At 49.0% G+C, this 11,131-nt stretch overlaps 1 protein-coding gene across 1 annotated transcript in view; it reads right to left on the reverse strand.

Annotated features, from left to right (window-relative positions):
- Positions 1-3,002, reverse strand: part of PTH1R (parathyroid hormone 1 receptor) — a 100,778-nt gene extending 97,776 nt beyond the window's left edge. Inside the window, exon 1 of the mRNA XM_059837969.1 lies at positions 2,513-3,002. Within this exon, the coding sequence (XP_059693952.1) occupies positions 2,513-2,587 (75 nt within the window). The 5' untranslated portion in view covers positions 2,588-3,002. The remainder of the gene's footprint in view (positions 1-2,512) is intronic.
- Positions 3,003-11,131: the final 8,129 nt, after the last annotated feature.

An 11,131-nucleotide genomic window follows, 5' to 3' on the forward strand; every position in this document is an offset into this window, starting at 1 on the left:
CCTTGTTGCTCCTAGGAAAGGGAAAATTTAGGGCAGCAATTCCCTCAGAGCCAAATAGCAAATGTATTTATGGCCCTTCCATAAATATCAACAACGCATTTTATAATAAATAACAACAACAACAACATTTATCATAAATATTAATAATGCACTGCATAATAAATAAAAACAATAACAAATTCTAGAATAAATCCATAAAACCTCTCCCTGCTGACCACTCTGGATCCCATCCCCTCTTTCCAAAGTCCCTTTAAAAATCCAATCAGCTGGAAAAAAGAAGGAACAACTCCGGTAAAAACCGAGCTGGAGGCGATCCTTGGGGTGACATTATCCTGCCTGAGGGGACACTCGGGATCGCTGCAGCTCCCGGATGGTCAGGATGGATTTAGGAACCCTCTGGGAATTCCTTCTGCTGTCTCGAATGGTTGGAAAAGCAAGGGAAGTGTCTAAAATGGGAATTTAAGCCTGGCCTAACTAAACCAAGCGGGATTTGGAGCAGCAGGACCTAAAAGCAGCAAAACTCCGAGCTGGGAAGGATCCATGGGATCGGCAAATCCAGGTCCAGGAGGGGTTTTAGGGAAACTCCTGTGCCTTCCCAGCAAACCCCGTGGATTTCTCAGCCCTCTGGGATTTGGGAAGAGCTCATTCCCAATTTTTACCAGGTCCAGCTCGCCCTGAGCTGGTGCTGGGGACATGGGGGCAACTCCCAGCCCGTCCCTTGGGATGGAAAGGATCTCTTGGGATGGGGATCCCAAAGAAATCCCACTGTGAATTCCAGGCAGCTGACACTGGGAGAGGGGAGTGAGCCGGGAACGGGAATGGGAATGATGGGAATGGGAATAAGGGGAATGAGAATAATGAGAATAATGGGAATGGGAACAGGAATGGGAATAAGGGGAATGAGAATAATGGGAATAATGGGAATGGGAATAACGAGAATAATGGGAATAATAGGAATGGGAGATGCAGCCTTGCCCATGTTTTTTTTGCATCCTGACATTTCCCCAGCTCCAGCCTGGCTGGTTCCCAATCCTGATTTTCCCAAAAGCAGCAGGAATTGCAGGAATCCTGGAGCAGGGGGCAGCAGGTGCTCCCGGACCTGGACACGGCCCCAAAGTCAGGAGATGCTGATCCAGCCCTGGAGTTTGGGAAAAGCCTCCTCCATCCCTGGAATCCCAACAAATCTCCAAGAGGTTCTCCTGATTTCCCCAATTTCCTTTGAGAGGTTTCTCCACACGCTGAGCAGGGATGGGCTCAGACAGGGATGGTTTTCCAAGGGGCTGCTCCTTCTCCTTTAGTGAGGAGAAATTTCCCTCTGGAAAAGCTGGAAAACCTCCCCCAGCTCTGCACAAGATTCCAAGCTACCAAATCCAGGGATAAGGCCCAGGCTGGTGGATCCTGGAGGGTCAGGAAGGACCTGACTGGAGCCAGAGCGATCCTGATCCCAATCTCGATCCCAAATCCCAAATCCCATTTCCATCCCTCCTGGAGAGCAGATCCCACTTCCCATGGGTGTCCTGGCTCCCTCCTGGAAAAGGCTGGGAAATGGGAGCAGGAGGGAGAATGCCAGGGATGGGGAAAGCCAGGAGAGCTCCTGTCACAGGGAATTCCAGCACTGGCTCCACATCCAGGGGCTGATTCCCGAGGAAATGTCCCTTCCCTGCTCCTGGAGGTTTTGGAGCTGCAGGTCTCACACCATTTCCCAGTCTGGATGGATTTATCCCGGTTTTCCAGCCTTGGGAATCCTGGTGTGTGCAGGAAGGGGTGGAAAGTGCCAAGGAGCAAAGGGTTCCTACCAGTTCCCTCTTTTTCCCTAATTTAGTTCCAGAGGAGAGGATCTTTTTCATTGGGATGAAGGAGATTTGCAGGGAAAGGAGAATTGGGAATGAAATTGGCTTGGAGGGGGTGGAGAGGAAGGGAAGGGAAAGGAAGGAGGAAGAAGGAGAAGAAGAGGAAGGGAAAGGAAGAAGGAAAAGAGGAAGGGAAGCAAAAGGTGGAGGGGAAAAGGGAAGGGAAAGAGGAAGGGAAAGGGAAGAGAAAAAGTGAGGGGAAAGGAAAAGGAAGAAATGAAAAGGAAAAAACGAAAGGAAAAAGAATACGAAAAAAAAAGAAGAAAAAGAGAAAAATTGGAAGATAAATTTTAAAAAATAAAAGCAGAATAAAAAATTAAAAAGAGGAGAAAAAAAAAAGAAATAAAGATATCAAAAAGGAAGCAAAGTTGTCCTTTTTCCATAGGCAGATCCCGGAATTGTGCCCCGGACGCTGTCCCAGATCCCTGTCAAAGCTCGCACGTCCTGCCCAGAGCTTCCCAAGCCATCCCAACTCCCGGGAAGCACAGACATTTTCACTGCAGCGCCTGCAGCCCCGCCAGCGGATCCCAACAACCCCAAACAGCTTTTTAATCCTTCATCCCCTCGTTTATCCCTCCTGGCGGCAGGATCCGCGCGGATCCTCCTGGAAAAACCACGGAGAAAAAAAAATATATAGAAAATTAAAAAAAAGCGGGACTCACCAGCGCGTAGACGGAGCTGAGCACGGAGCAGCAGAGGATCAAACCCAGGCTGGGATACACCAGATATGATCCCATATCCAAGGGGCTGCTTCCAGCATCCAGCCCCGCGCAGGGAAGCGGGAGGAGGCGAGCTCGGAATTCCAGCGGCGCGGGTTTCTCCTCGTCCTCCCTGGCGTGCCCCCGGATCCGCGAAGGGATTTCTGTTCCTTCGGCTCCCCAGCTTTCAGCCCGAGAGGCACATGACGAGAGATCCCGGGGCTTTTCCTCGCTTTCTCATGGCTGGAGTGGCGGGCAGCTCCCAAAATTCCGCCGCGGAGCCCATGGGCAGAGGCAGCGGAGGCGCTCAGCGCCGCGGCTCCCGGTGCCGCTGGATCATCTGGGAGAGGGCTGGGAAATCACATCCATATGGGCCCGGGTGCGCCTCGGGATCCCGGCTCGCTGCGGCTCCGGGAAGTTCAAATCATTTCTTTGTCAAACGCAAACACGGAGAGGCAGCGGGAGAGGGAGGGAAGGAGGGAGGGAAGGAGGGAGGGAGCAGGGAGAGGGCTGGAAGGGGTGGGAGATGCCAGAGGGAGGGGGAACCTTTAACCACCGCTTTATTTTTAGCCGCAGTAATTTTATCTTTTCGCTCGCCGAGGGGACAAAAAACCCCAAACTCCCCCCCTGCTCTCCGTCCTTTTTATTTTTGGGGTTTTGCGCTTTTTTTTTTTTTTTTTTTTTTGCTTCTCCTCCTCTCTGCCGCACGCAAACAAATCCCAAATTTCCCAAAAGCCCCAAAAGTTGGGAATGTTTTCCCTCCGCAGTTGCCTTTGGGGCAGCGGCGGCACCGGGGGGGTCTTGCTTGGCTGTCCCAAGAAATTTGTTCTGCCAGCCAGGGAATTCTCCGGTTTTAGGGGGAAAATCGGGAATTTTGTGCTTCTCTCTCCCTCTCTGCCTCCAAGGAGCTGCAGTTTGGAAAAGCCGATTGCAAACGTGGGGCTAAAAATTCCCGTCCCCTCCTTCTACCCCTTTTCGGTCCTTAATTTTAGGGGTTTTGGATTTTTTTTTTAATGTATCCCCCCGGAGCAAAAGGTCTTTGCCCTCACTCCGAAATTCCCTGAAATCCTCGGGATTTGGGGTTATTTTAATTTTGGGAATTAATTTTTTTTTTCCACCCGCATGGGCGCAGAGTTCTCCGGGAGATCCCAGGATCCCTGAAAACCGGGAAAAGGGTTTGGAGCTGCCGGGATTGGCCCAAGCTGAGCCCCCCGATCCCATCCCGCTGCTCCCCCCTTCTCCCAGCCTGGATTTCTCCAGCATTCCCAACTTCCAGGGCTGGGATATCACACCCAGCTCAGCCGGGAGCTTTCATTCATAAAACTCCGCTGCGAAAAAAAAAATTAAATAATTCCAACCCACCCGCTCTTCCCCCAGAGCGAGCCGTGGGGGGGATTATTTGGGAATTGCGGCGGGATCCAGCATTCCCCGCTCGTTTTTCCACGCTGGAGGAGAAGCGAGGCTGGGAAAGGGTTACAAACCCTGCCAGGGATGCACCACGCGGGCAAACACAGAGAGGCGCCGGGCTCGGGGCTGACTCACTCAACTCTAAAAATCAAACTCTGAGGGATCTTTTTTGTCGTTTTCCCCCTTTTTCTCCCCTTTATTTCCCGCTTTTCTTGCGGATATTTAGGAGCTGAGGGGCGAAAAATTCCAATCTCTCCTCTCTCGGGGAGCAGACGGTAAAAACATCAAATTTCGCTGCGAGCATTTCTGGGTTATTTTTTAGAGCGCCGAAAAAAAAAAAAAAAAAAAGAAAAAGAAAAGCGAGAGAGAGCGAAAAAAAAAAAAAAAAAAAAAAAGAAACCCCAAACTCTCTGCTTGCTCGGGTTGGTTTTTTTTTTAATTCCCGTTTTTTTTTTTCCCAGCTCCATGGCCGTGAATGGGAGCCTTGAGCTGGGTTTATGAAAGGCTCTTTCCAAGCGAAGGTAGAGTTGGGCTTCCTGTGAGAGGGAGCGAGGGGAAGGGATAAAAAAAGGGCCGCTCTTGGTGCGATCTCTGCCTCCTCCTCTTCCTCCGCCTCCTTCTCCGCCCTCCCCCCGCCTGGAATCCCAAAGGATCTCCCGGCTGCGGGGGGATCACACGGGGGTGAACCCCCCCTGCTCCTGATTGCAGAGGATCCAGGGCAGATGGGTTGGGAATGAAGAGGGGGGTTTCTGAATTCATCCCATGGCATCCCATGGATCCCATTGCATCCCATTGCATCCCATCTCATCCCGTAGATCCCATCCCATGGATCCCATCCCATTCCACCCCATCCCACTGCATCCCATGGCTTCCCATTGCAGCCCACTGCATCCCATGGCATCCCATCCCATCCCATGGATCCCATCCTGCTGCATCCCATGGCATCCCATTGCAAACCACTGCATCCCATTGCATCCCATGGATCCCATCCCATTGCTTCCCATCCCATTGCAGTCCATCCCGTGGATCCCATCCCATTGCATCCCATCCCATCCCATGGCATCCCATTGCATCCCATGGATCCCATCCCATGGATCGCATCTCACTGCATCCCACTCCATCCCATCCCATCCCATGGATCCCAGCCCATGGATCCCATCCCATGGATCCCATCCCCCTGCATCCTATCCCATTGCATCCCATGGATCCCATCCCATCCCATCCCATCCCATCCCATCCCATCCCATCCCATGGATCCCATCCCATAGGTCCCATCCCACCCCATTCCCATTCCAGCTGGATCCCAAATCTGCTTTTCCAGCAGTGATTCCAAAGTTATTCATTAGGGAAAGCGGGGAAGGTTGAGGGGATTTGGGAATTTTTGGGCAGCTCTTCCCACCTCTGCTGGGGATTTTGTGGGATCTGGCTGCTTTTCCCACTGAGGGATTGGGGAAATCCTTCCCAGGGATTCCCAGGATTCAGGATCCAAGGCCTTGGGAAAAGGAGGGGAAAATCCCCTGCAGCACTCCAGGCCCCGTGGTGGATGTTTCCCTGGAGAGGGGGAAGCAGGGAATATCCCATTTCTAGGTTTACAGATATTCCAAATGAGGACTTTAGAGGGGCCTCGTCCGGAGATTCCAGTGCCAGGAGGGGATGGGAATAAAGTGGGATCTGGGATGGTTTGGGAATGGCCACATCCAGCTTTGGGAATGGCCACATTCAGGTTTGGGAATGACCACATCCACGGTGTGGGAATGGCCACATCCATGGTGTTCCCTCTGTGTCCAGTCCCTCCTGTCCAGGGCTTGATCCAGGGATTTCTCTGATCCTGTTTGGATCTCTACATATTTTCTGATTTAGAGGTATTTCATTATTTAGAGACATTTATTTATTTATTTATTTATTTATAATTCTTTTTTTTTCAAATTTAGTTATTTAGAAGCTATTTCAAATTTATTTAATTTATTTAATTTAATTCAGTACTATTTATTTTATTTATTAATCAAATTAATTTAGTTAAGCTTTCTTTTAATATTTCCATATTTACATTTATTTTATTTATTAATCAAATTAATTTATTTAAGCTTTCTTTTAATATTTCCACATTTACATTTATTTTATTCCTCCCACAAATTAAAGGGGTTAAAGGGAGATAACCCTGAACTGCTGGAGCTGCACAAGGAAATGATTCCCAGTTTAACCCTCGCATGAAACTGGGAATTTTTCCAGTTTAAAACTGGTGAACATGCGAAATTTTCCCAGTTTAACCCTTGCATGAAACTGGGAATTTTCCCAGTTTAACCCTTTCACAACAAGGGAAATTTTATCAGTTTAACCCTGGCAATAAAAGAGAATTTTCCCCAGTTTAAACCTGGCAAAAAACTGAGAATTTTCCCAGTTTAATCCTTGTACAAGAAGGGAATTTTTCTCAGTTTAACCTTTCCACCAAAAGGGAATTTTCCCAGTTGAACCCTGGCAAAAAAAGAGATTTTTTTCCCAGTTTAAACCCGGCAAAAACCTGGGAAATTTTCCCAGTTTAACCCTGGTACCAGAAGCTCTCCTGGGATATCTGCCCCTGACTCCAAGACTGAGAAATTCTGGATCCCATTTATCCACAAAAATCCAAACTCACTCCTCGGGCTCCTCAGATCCAAAGTCCCCCCTGCCAGGGACAGCCAGGGAATGATTAATTCCCCCATTTCCTGCTGGAAAAATGGGAATTGCAGGGTCTGGAGCGGGATGAGCTTCAAATCCAGTCCTGCCAAGTGGATTTTTCCAGGGAATTCTTTTCCCAAACACTCAGAGCAAGGGAGGGTGGACAATTCCCACTGCTCTCCTGGATCCTTGGGAATTAAGGTTTGGTTCCCAGATCTGCATCATTCCCGTGGATTTTTGCTACGGCTTGGGATGAACTCAGATCCAGAGGAAGGATCCACCCTGCTCATCCCATTCCCTGTGCTTTGGGAAGAGTGGGAATGCAGGCCCAGGCCTGGGGAGGGGCTGAGAGCTTCCCCGTAATCCCAAGGAATCCCATCCCAGTTCCAGAGGGACCATGTGAGCGTCTCCACATCCACATGATCCCAAAGAGCCTCTCCAGCTTTTCCCCACATCAAAGGATCACGAGGAGCAGAAATTCCGGCCCCGTGCTCAGAAACTTTTCCTTGGAAACTCAGATTTATTCCAGGAGCAGCCCCAGCCCCGCTGCTGGAATTTGGGATGCTCCAAGGATTCCGGCTTCTCCCATCATCCCAAAGCTGCTTCCAAGAGGAATTTTTCCCTCTCTGCAGCCTGTGGAGGGCAAGGGGAATTCTTCAGCGCATCCTGGCTTTGTTTGGGATGATGCAGCAGAGTGTGGGAGGTTTTTCCTTGGAATTCTTCCTCCTGGAGAGCTCCACTCCCTGTCCCAGCCTCGCATCCCTCTCAGAGGGAATCCAGACACTTTAGTTCTGCTTCCCTTCCTGATTGTATCCATGAGCAGGGATTTAAGGAAGCGGGAAGGAATGCGGGATAAAAGGCGCGTTTGTAACGTTGTTGTTTTATGGAGCCCCCTGGGGATGGCAGGGCTTGGAATGTTTCTCCAACAGCTTCAAATGAACCTTTCCACATGTTTGGATGCTTCCACTGCTGGAAATCTGCATCCTGGGGGAAAAAAAAAAGGGATCATCCATTTAAACTGCTGGAGTTTGGGCCAGGAATGGTCACTTTTAGGGATCAGCTCCAGATTGGAGGGAATTTTTATGCAGTTTAAGGATCAAATTATCTTTTCCCTGGATTTTTTAAATTGATTTCCAGCTGGAGGAACACTTCCCTCCTGTGGGAGTTTGAAATTCCCACTCTGGATAAAAATCTTTTCTGTCCTCTCTCCCCTGGTCACTAAAGGGACAAAGGGCAGGGAGAGAGGGGAGTTTGGGAAGGAATTCCCAAACGATTTATTATTTAGAAACAGACTCCAGCTGGGAGGCTGGAGAAGGACTGGGATGGAATTCCCAGAGAAGCTGTGGCTGCCCCTGGATCCCTGGAGGCGTCCAAGGAAAGGTTGGATGGGGCTTGGAGCACCCTGGGACAGTGGAAGATGCTCATGGCAGGGGTGGATTGGGATCATCCTTAAGTTCCCTTCCATCCCAAACTTTCTGGAATTCCATGGCAAACAGAACTGCCTCGTCTTGGTGTCCATCCCTGCTCTCCCTCTCTTGGCTCACAGCTCCAACCATTGGGAAATCGCCTGAAATACGGGAAAACTTCCCCTCTTTTGGTTCAGTTGTCATTTCCTTGCTGGTCCTCGCTCTTCCTCCAGCAGAATTCCTCACTCTGGGAGCAGGAGTTCCCTGCAAAAGTGGGACAGGATGAGGGAAATTCCTGCGTGTTTCTCATCCAGCCTGGGAGAACTTCCAGTGAATCCTCCCAGAGAGCTGGAGTGAGAATCCAAGCTCCTAAAACTCTTCCCAGAGCTGTGTTTGCTTTCCAGAATTTTTGTTATCTGGACTGGGAGAAGGAGGACAAGAGGAACGTGGGGTTGAGGGGGGTTTGAGGTCATGGATCATCTTCTGGAATCATGGAATGGTCTGGCTGGGAAGGGACCTTAAGGATGATCCCATTCCATGGGCAGGGACAGCTGCCACTATCCCAGGTTGCTCCGAGCCATGTCCAACCTGGCCTTGGGCATTTCCAGTTTTAATTCCAGTGGATCATTCCTTTCTTCCTGCTTCCTTCCTCCTTTGATATTCCAGCTCCATCTTCCAAAACAGTTGGAATTTATCCATTCCTTGGTGTAATTTATCCAATTTCTTGGGAATTTGCTGCCCCAAAGCAGCACGGTGGGCTGTGAGGTTTCACCCTTCCCTGTTGTTGCTGTCCCAGCTGCCCATCGCAGTTCCTCCATTCCAGGGATTTCTCCACACCCTAATAAGAAAAGGAGCATCCGGAGCCTCCACACTTTTCTCCAGATTGAAAAAGTTTTTTATTCCCTCTTTTTGAAAGTATTTTCCCTTTCCCCTCCCCTGCCTTGATGTCCCTGTCCTCACTCAAATCATTCTTTCCTTTTTCCCAAACTCTTGCCAGAATCCACAGAAAAACTCCAGAGGTGAGCAGGAAAACCCCTTGGGAACTGTCAGGAACCAAAACAATTTGGGAAAGCTTCTCAGGAGCCAAGTGCCGGCCCGGGATGAAGGAATGGGAGCCTTTCTCCAGTGGGAGGAGCTCTGATTCGGGGATCATCCCCTGGAGCGAGGTTGGTCCCAGCCAAGGAGCCCTTTCCTGGCTGCCAGGGAATCAGGCATGGAACAAAGTGGGATAGAGCCTTAGCAGGATCATTCTGGAGCTCCAACAGCTGGAGAAGCCTGGAGAGAGCCGGGAATCTGACTCCAGACTTCTCTGGGAATCTGGGAATGGCAATTCTGTGGGATGGGCCGGGTTTTCCCATTCCAACAGCACCAAACGCAGCCTTGGGAGCTGCCGGGACCGTGCAAACTTTGGTTGTGTCCAGTTGCTCCTTTGTGAGAAATTATTTTTTTCATGAGCAGTCCCAATTTTTTGACAAACAATCCCAATTTTTTTATGAGTGATCCCAATTTTTTGACAAGAAATCCCAATTTTTTGATGAGCAATCCCAATTTTCTGATGATGAATCCCAAATATTTGTTGAGCAATCCCAATTTTCTGTTGAGCAAGCCCAACTTCTTTATGAGCAATCCCAATTTTCTGATGAGCAATCCCAATTTTTTGATGACGAATCCAAATTTTCTAATGAACAATCCCAATTTTTTGACAAGCAATCCCAATTTTTTTATGAGTGATCCCAATTTTTTGACAAGCAATCCCAATTTTCTGATGAGCAATCCCAATTTTTTGACAAGCAATCCCATTTTTTTTAATGAGCAATCCCAATTTTTTGATGAGCAATCCCAATTTTCTGATGATGAATCCCAAATATTTGTTGAGCAATCCCAATTTTCTGTTGAGCAAGCCCAACTTTTTTATGAGCAATCCCAATTTTCTGACGAGCAATCCCAATTTTTTGATGATGAATCCAAATTTTCTAATGAACAATCCCAATTTTTTGACAAGCAATCCCAATTTTTTTATGAGTGATCCCAATTTTTTGACAAGCAATCCCAATTTTCTGATGAGCAATCCCAATTTTTTGACAAGCAATCCCATTTTTTAACGAGCAATCCCAATTTTTTGATGAGCAATCCCAATTTTCTGATGATGAATCCCAAATATTTGTTGAGCAATCCCAATTTTTTGATGATGAATCCCAATTTTTTGACCAGCAATCCCGATTTTTTGATTACAAATCCCAATTTTTTTTAATCACAGACACAAGGATGAGCTCCCAGAGGCTGGGAATGCTCCGATCCAGGAGGAAAAAGCAGGATGAAGGCAGCTGGGATCACCCCCACCCCAACCGCTGACTCCGATAAGGGCACGACAGGGATGGGATTATTTTCTACCGGCTGAGCTCGGAACCTGTTCCCTGGGATCATAAACCGGGATTTACTGCCTGGCCCTCATAAAGCCGGGCTTATCCGTTGGGCTGAGCCTGTGGGGAGCACGTGAGGCCCATCCCAAGCTGCTTCCAGGGCAGTTTTCCCGGGAGTTCACAGTCCGCCGGAGCTCTGATAAGCGCCCAAAGGTGGTGGCCCCAAACTTGCCGGGGCTACCGGGGGCCACCAGGTCCCTTTGTGGGGCTGCTGCTGGGGCTGGAACATGGAATGGCACCTTCATCCCATTCCCAAACATTCCAGGAGGATCCACAACCTTTGTCCCGGCAGATCTGGTTCTCCATCCTGGAAAGATCAGCCCTGGAGAAGGGATGTGCAGCCCCTGGGTGGTTTTAGGTTGTTGGGTTCCATCCTGGTTTGGGGAAAGCTTTTCAAGCTGGAAAAGAATCTGTGAAAATCATGGGGAAAATGATTTTCATGGAAAATGCCACAGGGAAATGGGGATTTGGGACTTTTCCTAATAAAGGGTTGGAAGACAGCACTGAAAATTCCAGGAGTGTGAAGCAAAAAAAGGAGGTGGCTCCTCCCAGGTGGGCGCTGGAGCTGAGGAACTCCTTGCGCAGGATTTTGTTTGTGTGGATTCCAGCTGGGATTAGATAAGGAAAAAAACATTCCAGGCTTTTAAAACCTGGTGAAATGTCTGTGCCCTGGGGGGTCCCAGAATTTGGAGTTG

This window comes from Haemorhous mexicanus, chromosome 1, assembly GCF_027477595.1.
Source record: "Haemorhous mexicanus isolate bHaeMex1 chromosome 1, bHaeMex1.pri, whole genome shotgun sequence".
In the NCBI taxonomy this organism is placed as follows: Eukaryota; Metazoa; Chordata; class Aves; order Passeriformes; family Fringillidae; genus Haemorhous; species Haemorhous mexicanus.